The sequence below is a fragment of the Lampetra fluviatilis genome, chromosome 72 (genome assembly GCF_964198595.1).
Source record: "Lampetra fluviatilis chromosome 72, kcLamFluv1.1, whole genome shotgun sequence".
Classification (NCBI taxonomy): Eukaryota; Metazoa; Chordata; class Hyperoartia; order Petromyzontiformes; family Petromyzontidae; genus Lampetra; species Lampetra fluviatilis.
Genome location: NC_136346.1, coordinates 913,261 through 931,357, shown reverse-complemented (window position 1 = coordinate 931,357; position 18,097 = coordinate 913,261). Strand labels below are relative to the sequence as shown.

General features: G+C 53.1%; 2 protein-coding genes across 2 annotated transcripts; both read right to left on the bottom strand.

The window, feature by feature from the left end:
• Positions 1–3,332: 3,332 nt before the first annotated feature.
• LOC144953128 (uncharacterized) lies at positions 3,333–9,789 on the bottom strand. The gene is made up of 5 exons (XM_078883684.1): positions 9,684–9,789; positions 8,484–8,680; positions 7,324–7,455; positions 5,643–5,867; positions 3,333–4,761 (listed from the first exon to the last, which is right to left on the bottom strand). Exons 2-5 carry the CDS (start codon positions 8,539–8,541, stop codon positions 3,854–3,856), a joined length of 1,323 nt encoding a protein of 440 aa, XP_078739810.1. The 5' UTR covers positions 8,542–8,680; positions 9,684–9,789; the 3' UTR covers positions 3,333–3,853.
• A 2,863-nt stretch (positions 9,790–12,652) lies between these two features.
• LOC144953118 (uncharacterized) lies at positions 12,653–15,489 on the bottom strand. The gene is made up of 3 exons (XM_078883663.1): positions 15,379–15,489; positions 15,048–15,188; positions 12,653–14,506 (listed from the first exon to the last, which is right to left on the bottom strand). The coding sequence occupies exons 1-3, from the start codon at positions 15,434–15,436 to the stop codon at positions 13,035–13,037; spliced, it is 1,671 nt and encodes a 556-aa protein (XP_078739789.1). The 5' UTR covers positions 15,437–15,489; the 3' UTR covers positions 12,653–13,034.
• Between the last annotated feature and the right edge of the window lie 2,608 nt (positions 15,490–18,097).

Genomic DNA, 18,097 nt, shown 5'->3' with positions numbered 1-18,097 from the left:
CAAAGACATTCATAAACTCCTTAAAAAAATGTTTTTTTAAACAACGGTTTTATTAACAACTTCCTTTAACTTACGGTCGTCGAGAAGTCCGTCAATGGCGCCTGAAACACGTGGCGCCTGCTTTTTGTGCGATTCCACAGTTTAGGGACCGCGGCGTTTTTGACCTACACAAATATATATAGCAATAATAAGGCGTCCATACAAAATGTAAATTGCGTTAAAGTAGCGAATTCATTGATGAATTGATGCCGATTTTGATACAGGCATTGCATTGTCACCGGATCTAAGTACGTGTGCAAAATGTGTAATTGATTGGACAACGGGAAGTGGACGAAATTTTGATTATGTTTTATTTTTTATTATTTTTTTACTTCCCTTCTACGTGACTTTACCGAAAGAACCAAGAAGATGAATCCCTGCAGTCACGAAAGCTTTAAATCGAAATTTAAGTAGAACCGTTGAAAGAAGTAATATTTAAAAAAACTTTTTAAAAACACGCTTTCATGAAATGTACCGTACTAGTAATGGAAGAACTCCACGACTCCAGGAAGTGGCCCCGAAGCTTGCCACAACGTAAGGGACCGTGGCCAACAGCCAACGTCAGTTGACCGTGGACAATGACACCAAAGCCGAAACATAACATTTCTTATGATAGAATATAGTATTGTCATCAGTATGCCATAAGTATACCAAGTTTGCAGTTGATACCACATTGGGAAGTGGGTTAAAATTGAGTTATAAGATTTGAGGATACGACAACAACAGAGTGAGTTAATAGAAAGCGTGTAATAAAAGCATTATACACGACACCCGAAACATTAAAGCCATGCAGGAAAGTGCAAAAATTAAGATATTCCTACGAATGATGATGAGTGATTAATTACACGCTGTGTAACAAAAACATTTTTTTTTGGTCCCTGGGTACAAAGTTTTATTTTCCAATTGCTTATGCCTCAAAAGTACAGAAAATGTCTATTATTCCCCACAAACTTTGCTTTTGTGACCAGGACAGTGATATTTTGAAATGTACCTTAGCTCAATGAGAACACGTGGTGTGCATTTGTGTCATTCCTTCACGGAAAGTCCTGGTCACAAAAGCAAAGTTTGTGGGGAATAATAGCCATGTTCTATACTTTTAGAAGCAATTAGAAAATAACACTTAGTACCCAGGAACAAAAATCGTGTTACATTGTGTAATCGTTGATCCACTGCATATATTGGACGTATCCAATGAGCTATAAAGCTCTTTAATCACAGATGTTTTCGAGTTCGGGGCACGGGGTCAGAACGTCACAACAACAGAACTCACAAACACGAAAGAAGTGCAAAGTGCAAGACAGGTAAACAATCACTCAGACACACACAGACATGCACAGACCGACACAGACACACACAATCACCCAGCCACACACAGACCTACACAATCACCCAGACACACACAGACACACACACACAATCACCCAGCCACACACAGACCTACACAATCACCCAGCCACACACAGACCTACACAATCACCCAGACACACACAGACCTACACAATCACCCAGACACACACAGACACACACAGACCTACACAGACACACACAATCACCCAGCCACACACAGACACACATACCTACACAAACACAAAGACCTACACAATCACCCAGACACAATCACCCAGACACACACAGACACACACATTCACCCAGACACATACAGACACACACAATCACACAGACACACACAATCACACAGACACACCCAGGCCTACACAGACACCTACACAGACACACACAATCACCCAGACACACACAGACACAATCACAAAGACACACACAGACACACACAATCACCCAGACACACAATCACAAAGACACACACAGACACAATCACAAAGACACACACGCATACACACACAGATACAAACACTAAACTAGGATGGGGGATGGTTGTGTGCGTGTCTGTGTATGGCTGGGTGATTTTCAGTGTATGTGTGTATCTGTGTGTTTCTGGGTGTGTCTGTGTGTGTAATTGTGTGTCTGTGTGTCTGGGTGATTGTTTAACTGCCTTGCACTTTGCACTCCTGTCGTGTTTGTGAGTTCTGTGTTGTTGTTGTGACGTTCTGACCCCGTGCCCCGAACTCAACATCTGTGATTAAAGCGCTTCATAGCTCATCGGATTCCTCCTCCAGTATAAAGACAAGATTCTGACCCCGATTCTTTGTCTCGGTCGCTATATACACACACACATCACCAGAATCGTGAAGTATTTGTTTTAAGTTTTTAAGAGGTCAAAATCGATCTTATTCTTCTCTCGTTCAATCACTAAAACTTCTTTCATTCTTTACCTTATTCAATCGCCAGGCTCCTGTCACGGATTGCAGGCCCAGCTGTTGCTAGGGACGCCGTTGCTAGGAACGGCCGTTTGCTTGGGACGCCGTTGCTAAGTGACGCCGTTGCCAGGGACGGCCGTTTGCTTGGGACGCCGTTGCTAAGTGACGCCGTTGCCAGGGACGGCCGTTTGCTTGGGACGCCGTTGCTAAGTGACGCCGTTGCCAGGGACGGCCGTTTGCTTGGGACGCCGTTGCTAAGTGACGCCGTTGCCAGGTGACGCCCGTTGCTATGTTGTCAGTTGGTCTCCGCGGCCAGCATGAGCGCGTTTGATTTTGTAACGCGGATAAGCACGCTCGTGCCAGGCCCTTATTGAATGTTGTAGTCCACATTAGCGCGTTGTTTTTTGCTGCCAAATGGAGAGACTTTGTGGTGTTGTGTGGGTGAGTTGGGTTGGGTTTGCATGCCACATTTGAACTTTTGATTTAACGTCGTTTACAGCAAAGAGCGATGTCCACACACTAAAACAATCTCCACGTGTATCTTCGTCGGGGTTGCTTTAACTTCTAATAATAATGGTGATTACTATTAAAACAGCAAGCGCGACTCGCCGCATTCAGAGGGAGAGGGATGTTGTTGCAGCGTCAGTCTTTAAACGGGGAAAAAAGTGTCGTCAACTTTCCTCCGAATTAAAATGGCATCGCTCTACACGCTGCATACGTGTGGAGCACTGTACACGTGGCCACCCGTGTACTGTACAAGGGGTTATCCGTGTACAGTGCACGTGGGTATCCGTGTACAGTACACGCGTTTATTCGTGTAGTGCGAGCGGTTATCCGTGTACAGTGTGAGCGGTTATCCGTGTACTGTACACGCGGTTATCCGTGTGTAAAGTACACGCGGTTATCCGTGTGTACTGTACACGCGGTTATCCGTGTACAGTACACGTGGTTATCCGTGTGTACAGTACACGCGGTTATCCGTGTGTACAGTACACGCGGTTATTCGTGTACGGTACGCGCGGTTATCCGTGTACAGTACACGCGGTTATCCGTGTACAGAGCACGTGGTTATCAGTGTACAGTACACGCGGTTATTCGTGTACAGTACACGCGGTTATCCGACGATCCACGTCACCCCGTTGTTGTCGTCGTCTTTCGCAGGCTCCGGGTGCAAGAAACGCCCCGGGCCGAAGCCGCTTTCGGTGTGTCCAGTACTAGCAGGTGGTGGTGCTGGTGGATGTGATAATGAGACATCGGTTCCATGTTGGAGTCTGACGCCGCCGAATTCCGTCGCAAGGGAACGGTTCTTGTAAGCCGCCGGGCACGGGCGGTGGGGGGGTGGAGCTTTATTGGTCGGATCTCGATAAATACATCGATCACTGGCACGTCAATAAATAATAACGCCTTGGTTCAACGTGACGAGCTTCGTCGGGGGGCGTGGGAGGCGAGGGGGGCGGACGGGGGCAAGGGGGGCGAGGGGAGGGAGGGGGGCAAGGGGGGTGAGGGGGGATCGAACCACGGATCGAAGGTCTCTTTCTCTATTTGGTCAACGCTTCTCCGTTCGCCCCCCCGCCCGGCGATCTCTCCTTCTCGGCGGCCATGCCGACCAGCGACCGCAGCAGCGCCAGCTGCACCGGCCGAGCCTCGGGCTGCCGCTCCAGCCAGCGCAGCGCCCTCCGGAGGCACTCGCCGGCTTCGGCGTGCGAGACGCCGCAGCCGGGGCTCTCCGCCACCTCGTCCTCCTCCTCCTCCTCCTCGCCATTGAAGTCCTCCTCCACGCCCCCCTCCTCCTCCTCGTCCATTGCCGCACGCCCCGACGCTTCGGTCTCCGTCACCAGGGCGTCGATGTCCTCGTCCGCCAGGATGCGGTAGCCGGGCTCGCCTCCGTCGCAACGCGTCCACTCCTCCTCCGCCTCGGCAGCCGCCGCGGCAGCGGCCGCAGCAGCGGCGGCAGCGGCGGCAGTGAGCCGCCCGCCCTGAGCGCAGCAGAGCTGCCGTATGCCGTGGCGCTGCTGGAAGCGCTTCAGCCAGCCGGTCGACGCCTTGAAGTCGGGGTCGCCGCCCAGGATGGCGTTGAGCTGCTTGGCCTTGTCGCTCACGATGGGGCCGGACACGGGCAGGCCCTCGCTCCGCCTCTGCACGAGCCACGTGAAGACGGCGCTGTCCAGCTGGTGGTCCTGGGCGCCGCGCATGATCTTCCTCTGCCTGCAGGAGGTGAAGGACTCCGTGGACTCGACGAACGACTTGAGGCTCGCCTCCGCCTTCTTGATGGACGTGACGGTGCTCTTGCCGATGCCGAAGTCGGCCGCGATCCTCTCCCTCGTGTGGCCCGTTTCGATGCGCGAGAGGATCTCGAACTTCTGTTCGATGGTCAGCACGACACGCTTCCTCTTCGCCGCGGCCGCCGCCGCCACCGCCGCCGAGAACGCCAGGCCCGCCGAGTAACCTTGTTTTGTAAAAGGGGGGGCCGCGTGGGAGGCAGAGGGAGGGGAGGGGAGGGAGGGGAGGGAGGGAGGGAGGGGAGGGAGGGAGGGGAGGGAGGGGAGGGAGGGGAGGAGAGAGGGAGGGAGGGAGGGGAGGGAGGGAGGGAGGGGAGGGAGGGGAGGGAGGGGAGGGAGGGGAGGGAGGGGAGGGAGGGGAGGGAGGGGAGGGAGGGGAGGGAGGGGAGGGAGGGGAGGGGAGGGAGGGGAGGGGAGGTGAGGGGAGGGAGGGGACGGGAGGGGACGGGAGGGAGGGAGACACAATCAACGGTTTCGCAATAAGCGACCCAGAATACGAATGAAGCCGAGAGCGCGGACTGCGAGCGACGTTTCCCGTAGTCGGCCGAACCTCCCGCACCCCCGGCCCTCAACCTCCCACGCAGCCGATTGGTCGACCGTCGACCGAATCGGGGCCAGGGCACGCGGCTGGTGCGGCCACCCGATGCACCGATGGCGGCCACCGAAGATCTGGGCAGGCGTGGCGAGCGCTCACGAATCCCAAACCAATCGACTGCCGTCACGAACGCTCCGCCGCCGCCTTCACTCATTTTAAAGGAGCAATGGACGAGATCCACTCACAATTGAGTGGTGGATGGTGAACATGAAAAAAAATGACGCCTTTAATCCGCCGCTATTCTATCCGCACCTTCCCATACATCGCCCCTACCGCACCGCTCCCACGCCCCTACCACGCCCCTACCAAGCTCCGACCACGCCCCTACCAAGCTCCGACCACGCCCCTACCACGCCCCTACCAAGCCCCTACCAAGCTCCTACCAAGCTCCGACCACGCCCCTACCACGCCCCTACCAAGCTCCAACCACGCCCCTACCACGCCCCGACTTACCGTCGCCGTCATCCTCCACCACAACCTCGATCTCCGCTGCGTCCGAAGGAGCCGAAGCAGCAGCAGCAATGGCAGCAGCTCGGTCTCCCCACGGTAGCCGCAGTACCTCTCCGCGCTTCCCAGCACGGCCACCGTCATCGTCGGTGGCCGGACTCTCCGGGGCTCCCCCGTCGCTCGCGACGTTCTCCTCCTCCTCCTCCTTGATCCGAACCTCGGCTCCGCGAGCTGAGAGAGAGAGAGACGCGAAACGTCACTCAGCGTTGAGCCGCGCGAGCGTACAAACGTTGCATCATTAAACCCCCCGGCGCCGCCGCTGACCGTGTCGCTTTAGAACTGCGCGAGAGTCCTTGCGGCACGGTCAGCGACGAGGGGATCGTCAGAGGCTCCGTCGTCTGAGGAGGGGCGGTCACTTGTCTGGCGAGATGCTGCAGATGTAGATGCCACTGGTTCTTCACGATCTACAGATGTAGATGCCACTGGTTCTTCATGTTCTACAGATGTAGATGCTACTGGTTCTTCACGTTCTACAGATGTAGATGCCACTGGTTCTTCACGTTCTGCAGATGTAGATGCCACTGGTTCTTCACGTTCTGCAGATGTAGATGCCACTGGTTCTTCGCGTTCTGTAGATGTAGATGCCACTGGTTCTTCACGTTCTGCAGATGTAGATGCCACTGGTTCTTCACGTTCTGCAGATGTAGATGCCACTGGTTCTTCACGTTCTGCAGATGTAGATGCCACTGGTTCTTCACGTTACGCAGATGTAGATGCCACTGGTTCTTCACGTTACGCAGATGCCACTGGTTCTTCATGTTCTGCAGATGTAGATGCCACCACCGCCATCTATCGTGCCGCAGTCGAACTTACGACTCTCGGTCCGAACAGGCATCTGTTGCCATGACCTCTCCGCACCGCTAATCTTCTCCACAATATCTATTTTAAACTAAGGCCTCACCAAGCTACTGTGTAGCTCGTCTGACTGGCACAAATGATAGCAGCTCATCGAAGTGGCTGATATCATCATCATCATCACGTGGAAATTTATAGCAGCGGCCAAATGCTCTAAATGCGTGACGTTCATTCTAAATGTTGGAGGGAAAACCAGACGACCTGGAGACAAAACCATGCAACCACAGCCAAAAAGTGTAAAAAAAACACCTAATCTTAATTTTCATCCAGTTTCTAGTTTTTTGTATAGGCTATAGACAGTTCTGTCTGTTTAACAGGTAGGCTTGGGTTAGACCGCGTAAATATATAAATGTGTCGTTAAAACCCACCACCACCCGACACAGCCAACTTGTAAAAGTTGTCACGTAAACAGAACGTGCCAATTCGTCACGAGTACAGCATGAGTGTGTAGTGTATAGTAGTGTAGTGTATAGTGTAGTGTATAGTAGTGTATAGTGTAGTGTATAGTAGTGTAGTGTATAGTAGTGTAGTGTATAGTGTAGTGTATTAGTACAGCACACCGGTGCGTTGGAGAGCCAAGCAACAACATTTACAATCTGAGTACAACATTTCACCAGTAATCACAACCAGCTTCATCAGGCGACAGCCAGATCTGCCTTCTCCGCCAAGTCACGGACCACCGACACGTCCGTCGTTGCCTCCTTTTCCAGACGCCACCTACCGACAGGAATTCAACTTCCCACCTTTCACGCGGAGAGGCATCCCGACTCACCGCCGTCGTCACCGTGGTCGCAGGGGGCGTCTTCTTCCCTCTCCGTTTTCACCGGCCGCCACCCCTCGTGCCCAGACCCCGCTTCGTCCGTTTGCTCAGCACACGGCTCCGGAGGCGAGGGCCCCGCCCGGCCTGTCCCATTGTGCAACGGCAACAGAGCGAGGAGACTCCGGCTGATGCCGCCCGTCATGCGATTGGATCGCGAACGAACAACGCGGATCACCCCCCCCTTACACAGTCGCAAATAGGATGGATGATTGTGGTTGAGATTTAAATGATCAGGGCGTGTAGTGCAGCACATAGTGTATAGTGTAGTGTGCCAACCACGCACTGATTAGCGCGGTTGGCACACTATACACTACACTATACGGTGCACACTACATACTACACTACAAACTACACTATACTATACACTACACTATACACTACTTGTACACTACACGACTATACACTACACTATACACGACACTACTATACTATACACTACTATACACTACACTGGTAGGAACCTCCTGGTTACACCAGCCCACAGGGGATTATTGTGTCTGTCCGTCGTGCATGGGAGGGGTGGGGCTGGGTGGAGAGGGGAGGTTGGGGAGGGGCTGGGTGGGGAGGGGAGGGTGGGGAGTGGCTGGGTGGGGAGGGTGGGGCTGGGTGAGGGGTGGGAGGGGTGGGGCTGGGTGGGGAGGTGCTGGTCACCCCGTGGTGCCCTTATAAAACTCAACGTTTAACCTACTCACGCCGGCTTGTGCCCGCCCTCACAGTCGGCCATATTTGAGGAATACACCACGCCGCCGTTGACCCTGGCCATTGACCGAGCAACCCAACGTTCCTACCAGCTCCCTCCGCAGGAATGTGTTATAGACTACAGTACTATACCCTACATACTATACACTACACCGCACCTCCGAATAATAAGGCTATGGGTCTCTATGTAATGAGGCTACGGGTCTCTCTGTAATGAGGCTGTGTCTCTGTGTGATGTTGATTCTAAAATGCGGAGGGGCAAAACCGGAGGAAGACCCGGAGACAAATCCACACGACCACGGGGACAGCGAGAGAAGAGAGACGCAGACTCCAAATATGTGGCAGCAAGCCGGGTACGTAACCACCACCACGGCCGCTAGCGCCAGGCTAGGTGCACCTAGAGGACTACTCACCGGTAGCAGCAGCGGCAGCGTCTCGGCGTGGCTCGTCGGCCCCTCTACGACGCGACATCTCACGGCCGGGAGGATCTCCTCCTGCCGCCTCCCTCGCTCCGTGAGGCCGGAGTCTCGGGGTCGGAGGAGCCTCGCCCGCGCGCTCGCTCAGACGTGCTCGCGCGATGGAGAAAAATCGGGATTGAACCCACGGCCTCCTGCAGACCAGGCGAGGTGGTTAACATCTCACCACGGGAAGAAAGACACACAGACTCCAAATATACAGTAGCAGGCATCGTCGGGGTCGGGATCGAACCCACGACCTCCTGCATACCCGGCGAGGTAGTCAACATCTAGCTCCACACAAATATATAGCAGCAGGCATCGTCAGGATCTGGATCGAACCCACGACCTCCTGTACACCCGGCAAGGTCGTCAACATCTCCTCGCTCCACACAAATATACAGCAGTGGGCATTGTCGGGGTCGGGATCGAATCCACGACCTCCTGTGTACCCGGCGAGGTAGTTAACATCTCCTGGCCACAGCAGAGACCCGGAGGGCTCCTCTCGGATCAACTTTGAGGGGCGTGGATTCACAATGGCCAATTGGGACGAGGATCGGGAAGAGGAGGAAGTGGTTGGATCTTGAGGAGGATGGGGAAGAAGATTGGGAAGGAGATCGGGGGGAGGAGGAGGATCTGGAGGAGGATCGAGAGGATGATTAAGAAGAGGATGAGGAGGAGCAAAAGGAGGAAGAAGTGGAGGAGGAGCAAGAGGGGGATGAACAGGATGAGGAGGAGCAAGAGGATGAGGAGGAGGAAGAGAAGGAGCAGCAAGAGGATGATTAAGAGGAGGATGAAGAGGATGAGGAGGAGCAAGAGGAGGAAGAAGTGGAGGAGTAAGAGGAGGAGGAGCAAGAGGATGAGGAGGAGGATGATTAAGAGGAAGAGGAGTAAGAGAAGGAGGAGCAAGAGGATGAGGATGATTAAGAGGATGAGGAGCAAGAGGAGGATTAAAAGGATGATTAAGAAGAGGATGAGGAAGAGGAGGAAGAAGTGGAGGAGCAATAGGAGAAGAGGATGAGGAGGAGCAAGAGGATGAGGAAGTGGAGGAAGAGGATGAGGAGGAGCAAGAGGATGAGGAGGAGGATGATTAAGAGGAGGAGGAGGATGAGGATGATTAAGAGGAGGAAGAGGAGGAGGCTCGGGAGGGTCGCGAACCTGGCTCCGGGGGGGGCGGGGGCCCTAGGAGCAGCTGGCGGCTTCCCCCCCGCACGGAGCGGGGACCTCCCCGCGGGAGACGGAGCGCGCCCTGGGGGGCGGGGCGGGGGGGCGCAACGTGGGGGGAGGGGGTGGTGGGGGGAGGGTGGTGGGAAACGAGAGTGGTCTGTGGATGTTACAACAACCACGACTCAACACGGAACGATGGATGCGAGCCAAGCCGAAGCACTGACACGCTGCACGCTGTTGTTGTTACTATCCCTGTGGGTCTCTGTGTATATCTGTGGGTCTTTATGGGACTCTATGTATCTCTATGGGTCTCTATGTATCTCTGTGGGTCTTTATGTATCTTTATGGGACTCTATGTATCTGTATAGGTCTCTATTTATGAGTCTCTATGTATCTCTATGAGATTCTATTGGTCTCTGTCTATCTCTATGGGTCTCTATGTATCCCTGTGGGTCTTTATGTATATCTGTTGGTCTCTATGGGACTCTATGTATCTCTGTGGGTGTTTATGGGACTCTATGTATATCTATAGGGCTCTATGTATCTCTATGGGTCTCTATGTATCTCTATCTATATGGGTCTCTATGTATATCTATAGGGTTCTATGTATGTCTATGGGCATCGTCTATCTCTATGGGTCCCTATCTCTATGGGTCTCTGTCAGTGCCCTACCTTATCATAGCCCAAACAAATAGACGAACGTTTTTGTTTTGCCCGTATTGAATCAGCTGTACTCCGTATGGACGTGTGGTATTCTTTGAGTCATCGGCAAGTCCACTCAGCTCCACATCCTCCTGTAGACCTGTACCACATCACTCCATCTCTTCTCTAGCCCGTGTCACTCACTCACTCACTCGCCCACTCACTCACCCACACACCAACTCACTCACCCACTCACTCACTCACCCACCCACTCACACACACACCCACTCACTCACCCATCACTCCATCACCTCTCCAGCCCATGCCGCGCCCGTTTAGCCCCCTCTTTCTGGCCGACCAAAAGCTGTTGAGGCATGCGGTGGCTGGGCATGCTGGCTACATAACCCAGCCAACATCCACACCCACCCAACCCACACTCGAGAATATTAAAAGCTCCCCACCACGCCAGGCCACGGTCGCAAACCAGCTCTGGTGCAGGCCAACCAGTTTCAAAAGACGCTGCAGCACGAGCCCTTCGTGCAGACGTGGCGATGCCTTGCAGTTGCATCTGTAGTGATGGGTTTCACGACGGTGGAGACGAACGTTTGGGGCAACACGTTTATTAACACACAGCTACGATACAGCGCGTAGCGAACCCCTAACACTTGAAGGGGTTCCGGCCCCTTCACCCGCTGCCTAAGGAGCTACCGCCTCCGGACTGACGTGCCCCACTACTGGGGCCACGGTCTCTGGGTCCTCTGACTAGGGGTGACCTAGGCGAGACCACTGGCCCACTCAGACCCGGCCCTTACAAGGACGGCGGGTCAGGCGAGTTCCAGGGTCCTGGCTAGCTGGGCTTCAGTCTTCAACTGGCACCGGACCCGTCCAGAGGTCCGGCTTTTATACAGCTCCCAGGCGTGTCAGCCCCTGGCTACGCCTTCCTTCCAGAGAGTTCCAGGGGTGGGGTCTCGGGGGATACCAGGAAACCCCGTAGCCCCCTCCTGCTTTGGGGTTGGGGAACGTAGCGACCCCTCTGCCGGTGCGAGGTACTGCCCCTGATGGGCCCTGTCTGCTACTGCAGGTAAGTGCCCGCAGCCCATTTACAGCGCTACACATCTACGTTGAGCTGCTTTCGCACCGTAAATAACCAACCGTGCTAGTCGGAAGTGCGCTGTCGTGTATAGTGTATAGTGCAGTGCAGTGTATAGTGTAGTGTATAGTGTAGTGTATAGTGTATGTATGTTTAACTTCTTTCGCAGCATACGTTGCCTGGTCCAAGTGTCTCTAGACCAGGGGTGGGCAACCTGCTGTCCTGTGAGGGGGGTGGGGTCTGACTTTTTGTGACGCCGTGTGACGAGGGGGGGGGGTCAGAAATCGTCCAAAATCGCGTGACGTCATTTATGGACGGCCCCCAGCCAGGTCGCTTCTGAAAAATAGTTACAAAGCAGCTAGTAAAACAAAAAAGTGAAATTTTCAATAGTTTAGAAAGATCACCTTGCAGACAATCAGACAGCCAACGAATTCGACTTACTTAAAAAAACACAAAAGCTCTCCTTCACGCGAGACGTTATCTCGCTCGTCCGCTACGCAGGAAGTCGTGGGTTCGATCCCGGACCCTGATGACACCTGCTGCTGTATAGTCGTCGTGTTCTCTATCTCTGCCCGGGGTGGTCGAGTGGATTGTTCTCCGGGTCTCTCCGCTTTTCCCCCCTCCATATTTAGGAACAACATCACGCGTTTAGATTGTTTGGCTGCTGCCATCTGACCTTATCTTGACGGAATTCATATAGCGCCTTGACCAAGGCACGTTACAGATAATTAACAAATGTAACGGTGGAGACGAGGTTAATCAAATAGAAGGCAAGAAGCAATGGGGGGGAAAAAAAATCTGCGATGTCTGAATTTGGTGAAAGCCAAATGGATGACAGGAAATGATGAATGGATTGAATGAATGGTGTTAATGAGTGGGAGCCATATAATGAGAATAATTAATTATTCTCAAAGTAAATGATGATGAATGGATTGAATGAATGGTGTTAATGAGTGAGAGCCATATATTTAGAATTCATTATTCTCAATCTTGATTTGAAGCTTTCGTGACTGCAGGAATCCATACTATTTGGTTCTTTTGGTAAAGTCACGTAGTTAGAAATAAAATACAACAAATCACGACGTTTCGATTGCAACATAAGCAATCATCATCAGGTGGGAGAGGTCGCCCTCTCCCCCCCGAGCGCTCACGCAGCGCTCTCCTCCCCCCCCCCTCTCTCTCTCCACCCTTGCCCCTCCCCCCTTTCTTACCTATATAAGCAGCCACCACCACCACCGGCGGCTCGAATACAGAAAAACCGTTTTGGCAGGTATGCGAAGAACCTCCACGACGATAAGAAGTCCACCGAAGCACGATGGAGGGAAGCCTTGGGGCAAAACAACCAACCCTGTTGCAGAAATCCATCGTCAGCGATCCTCACAATCCTCCAACGAGGGATCTGACCTGCCGAGGGAGATCTCGACATCAATTTGTAATCTGTTGCAATTCCCAAAAATGCTATCAGAAAGAAGAAGACTATCCGAGCCTCTATTGCCTCCAGTAGTTTTACTTCCCCCCAACGTCCGTTACCCTTCTCTACATCTGTCACACCTCAAGAAATCAAGGATTTAAAGCGGAGCTATTGAACGTTAAACGGTTCGTACTTGGATTCAAGACTCGTAGTGATTAAGACACTTGATGTGAAAGTTAAGGTTCGCCGGATCTACAAAGTTTCTCCCGCACACGAAGCACTTGTACGGCTTCTGCAGGTTGTGGGTCTTCATGTGGCGATCACGAGCCGAAGTGGTCACAAAGAACTTCTCGCATATTGGGCACTGGTGCGGCTTCTCGCCCGTGTGAGTCATCGTGTGGTTCCTCAGCGCTGACAAGTGTACGAACTCCTTCTCGCACAACGCGCACTTGTGCGGCTTCTCATCCGAGTGGGACATCTTGTGACTCTTCAGCGTCGACAAATGCGTGAAAGTCTTCTCACACGAATCACACTTGTGCTTCTCGCCCGTGTGGGTCTTCGCGTGATTCTTAAGCGACTTCGCCTCAATGAAACACTTGTCGCACACGGGGCACCGGTGGGGCTTCTCGCCCGTGTGGATCTTCGTGTGGCTCCTGAGGTTGGAGAGGTGCGCGAAGGTCTTCCCGCACGTCGCGCACTCGTGCGGCCTCTCACCCGTGTGGATCAGGAGGTGGCTCTTGAGCGTCGACGAGTCCGTGAAGGCCTTGCCGCACACGGAGCACTTGTGCGGCTTCTCGTCCGTGTGCTTCATCATGTGCCTCTTGAGAGCAGACGGCTGCACGAAGCCCATCTGGCACAACAGACACCTGTACGGCTTCTCTCCCGTGTGGCTCATCATGTGATTCTTAAGCGACTTCGCCTCCGCGAAGCCTTTTTCGCACACGGGGCAGCGGTGCGGCTTCTCATCCGTGTGGATCTTGACGTGGCTCCTGAGGTTGGAGAGGTGCGCGAAGGCCTTGCCGCACGTCGGGCACTCGTGCGGCTTCTCGCCCGTGTGGATCAGGAGGTGGCTCTTGAGCGTCGACGAGTCGGTGAAGGCCTTGCCGCACTCCGAGCACCAGTGCGGCCTCTCGTCCGTGTGCTTCATCATGTGCCTCTTGAGGGCGGAAGACTGGATGAAGCTGTGCTCGCACAACGGACACTTGTGCGGCTTCTCCCCCGTGTGGATCATTGCGTGGCTCTTGAGGGCCGACGACTTTCGGAAACCCTTCCCGCACACGGAGCACTCGAGAGGCCGCTCTCCGGTGTGTGTCATCGTGTGGCTCTTGAGGCGCGACGGGCAGGAGAATCCCTTGCCGCACAGGGAGCACCGGTGGGACATCTTTTCGTCGCGGGCCTTCTGGTCGATCGGTGAATTCTTACGGCTCCTGTCGTCCTCCAGGACCACCTCAATCTCCGCCACGTCCGACGAAGTCGCCCCATCTCTTCGCGGGATCCATGATTCTCGCCAAAGCCTCCCTCTGGAGCCACCGGTCTGTTCAACGTGACCATCGTCTTCATCAGAATGAAGGTCTCGTTCATCAAATTGAAGGTCTTCTTCTCCGCTGCTTGGGTCCTCTCCTTCAGACTGAGAGTCTTCTTCTTCTTTCAAATGAATGTCAGGGTCTTGACCTAGGAGACGAAACATTAAGAGTTGAGCTCTGTACAAATGTACGCACGAGACAACATTGTTCACGATGTATGTGCGTGTGTGTTGAACTTCTTTCACACATTTTTCACACGGTACATAGCCGACCGTGCTCTAAAGCAATAAACTGAACACAACAACAAGCAGTTCGAAGTAAATTCGTTTTCAATCTCGATTATTTCAAAGTGCACGTGTAAGTCTGTGGGTCCCCGTGCGAGTCTATGGTTTCTCTCCATGCGCGTCTACGTGCGTGCGCGTTGAACTACTTTCGCACCGCCGTACGGAGCCGACCATGCTCGTCGGAGGTGAGGGGGAAGGACAACAAACTAAACACAAAAAGAATGTTCTAAAGAAATGAGCTTTTACGTTTAGAAAAGTTTTCAATGCGCACGCAGCATGATGGATTGTGAGGAAATGAACAGGGCAACGTTATTTTCCGTTGCCAGAGCCGAAAAGCTTTCAGATGATGAAATAGTTGCTCAAAGTTCAGCCCCCAGAAGGATGTGAACAGGGGAGGTCACTCACCGTCATCAGCGTCGTCTCTTTCCACCTTTACGGGTGGCCACGTCCCACCGCCCGGCTCCTCCTCCTCCTCCTCTCGCTTCACGAGCGGCTCCACGGGTAGAGAAGGGAACACCTCCACCTCCTCCACCTCCTCCACATCTCCTGTCCCAAGAGGAACCCAGTGCAGTGAGAGACTCAAGCACCGCCGCTGCTTCTCTCCGTGAGGTTGCAGCGGGAAGGAAGCAAACGCAGAGACAGCGCCCAGCAACAAGCGCCGCTCGCTAGCGGGGACCGTCACTACCACCACCACGGCCGCTAGCGCCAGGCTAGGTGCAGCTAGAGGACTACTCACCAGCAGCAGCAGCAGCAGGAGCCTGTCCTCGTGATCCGTCGTCCCCTCTACGCGACATCTCACAGCCGAGAGGATCTCCTCCTGCAGATCCCTTGCTCGGTCAGCCCGGAGTCTTCGGTGTGTATGATACGTTTGTATAGTGTAGTGTATAGCAGTGTATAGTAGTGTATAGTGCAGTGTATAGTGTAGTGTATAGTAGTGTATAGTGTAGTGTATAGTGTATAGAAGTGTAGTATGTAGTATGTATGCTGAACTTATTTTGCACCGTACGTAGCCAACGGTGCTAATCGGAGGTGCGGTCTGAGAATGACACGAGACTCGTGGTCAAGAGTGATGCACTGATCTGGTCGCTGACACAAATGCTAAGATCATTGCTATCTTGTCCTATTAATCCCAAGAATCTCATAACTTATCCCCCTTATTACCACCTCTGGTAAGCCCTCGTTATAACGCGGAACATGTACACCTACACACACTGATACACACACCGACACACACACAACAACCGCCAATTCACCACTAAGTGGCGGTGATGTCACCACGACGCTTGCGCCAGACTATGTGCACGTTGAGGCCACGTGAAGTGCCGAACGCCGGTTGGGAGGAGATCACGGGGCAGACCCAGGTACCACTGGTCGACTGAGACGACTGGCTGATACACCACCTGTGCCCCCTACTGTACCAACTTGCTGTGCTTTAGCCACCCGGCGCTCCGCTCGTTGTTGTGAGCGTCGCTCCTCCGCTGTTGCTGCAAGGCGACTGCCTCCAACTTGCCCAGTAGCAGTGTCCTTCACGAGCCTCCTCCACAGAGGCCGATCTTGACATCGCTGGTACCAGTCATCGGCAAGTCCACTCAGCTCCACATCCTCCTGGACCACATCAGCTCCATCTCTTCTCTAGCCAGTGCCGAGCCCGTTTAGCCCTCTCTATCCGGCCAAACAAGAGCTGTTTAGGAATGCGGTGGCTGGGCATGCGGGCTACATGACCCAGCCAACGCAGCCTTGCCTGCCAGAGGAGCTCACCGATGGGACTTTGTCCAGATCTTTCAAGGATTTGTGAGCTCCTCACACAATCCAGCCTGGTTAAATCCAGGATGGATCGTAGGCAGGCCAGCCTAAATGTTTCTAACCGGCGAAGATGTTCCATTAGGGGGGTCCACGTTTCGCAAGCGTAGAGAAGCGAGGGAATGACCATGGCCGAGAAGACCCGAAGCTTCGTGCGGAGCGACAGACCAGGTAGCTTTCACACAGCGTTACACAACCGATGAAAATATATTTCTGCCTTACTGATTCGGAGTGAGACCTCTGTTGTTGAACCGGAGCCCGGTTATAAGCACACTGCCAAGGTATGGGAAACTCTCCACTTTCTCCACAACTGCCCCATCACCGATTGGGAGTTGTGGGGGTGGAGTGTCCGATGGTACAAAATACCCAGGCAGGTGCTTAGTTTTGGTGGGGCTGATGGTAAGGCCCCACCTCTTATTGGCACGCTCCAGTTTCAGCAGCTGCGCCTCCAACTCCTCCTCTGAATGAGCAGCACGTACACACACACACACACCTACACACACACACCACACACCTGCACACACCTACATACACTCACCTACACACACCGGCACACACACCTACACACAACCGCCATTCGCCAGTAAGTGGCGGTGACGTCACCACGACGCTTGTGCCAGGCCATGTGCACCTTGAGGCCACACACAAACCTACACACACACACCTACACACACACACCTTAAACACACACCTACACACACACACTTACACACACACACTTACACACACCTTAAACACACACCTACACACACACACTTACACACACCTACACACACACACTACACACACACACCTTACACACGACCTCCTGTACACCAGGCGAGGCAGTGAACATCTCCCGGATCACACCGCGGGAGAGAGGCGGAGCGCGAAACGTCGAACGCGGAGCGTGGCTGAGTGGGTGGGTGGGGGTCTACAACTGGCAAGTGAATGCACAGCCAAGACGGAGCACTCGAAACGCCGCCATCACCACCACCACTACTCCACTTTGACGGGGGGGGGGGGAGACTTTTCGGGCAACGACCCTTCGTCATGGCCGGCTCAGAGACTCGTCACCTCCTGAATTCCCTCCCCCATTTCGTAGCCCCGCCCCTCCCTTTTTATAAGTGGCACCGCCCACTCCTCCAATCGGTCTTAATTTTAGAACTTTCGTGACTGCAGGAATTATTATTTGTTTCTTTCGGTTAAGTCACGTCTAAAGATAAAATAATAAATTAAATTAAATAATAGAATACGACGTTTCGATTGCAACACAAGCAATCATCATCAGGTATAATGAAATAGCGACATAAAATCTAACCAGAAAACTATAGACAGACATATTAGCAGACAGATATCACCAAGATACATAGAGAGAGCAACACAGGTAATTTATTATTTTATCTTTAGACGTGACTTAACCGAAAGAAACAAATAATAATTCCTGCAGTCACGAAAGTTCTAAAATTAAGATTGAACCACTTCTACGGGGAAGTTTTAAACTTATCTTCTTTTTTTTCTCTCTCTCTGACTACTTGTTCTCTCTGCCTGTGTCCTTTCTTTGGAATGTTCACACTTAAATTCTAACTTAGCAATCTTTGAAATACGTAATCAACCAGGCTATGCGTTAATTGTGTGTTGATCGACCCTCTGTGTTGTATTACATTACATTTCGA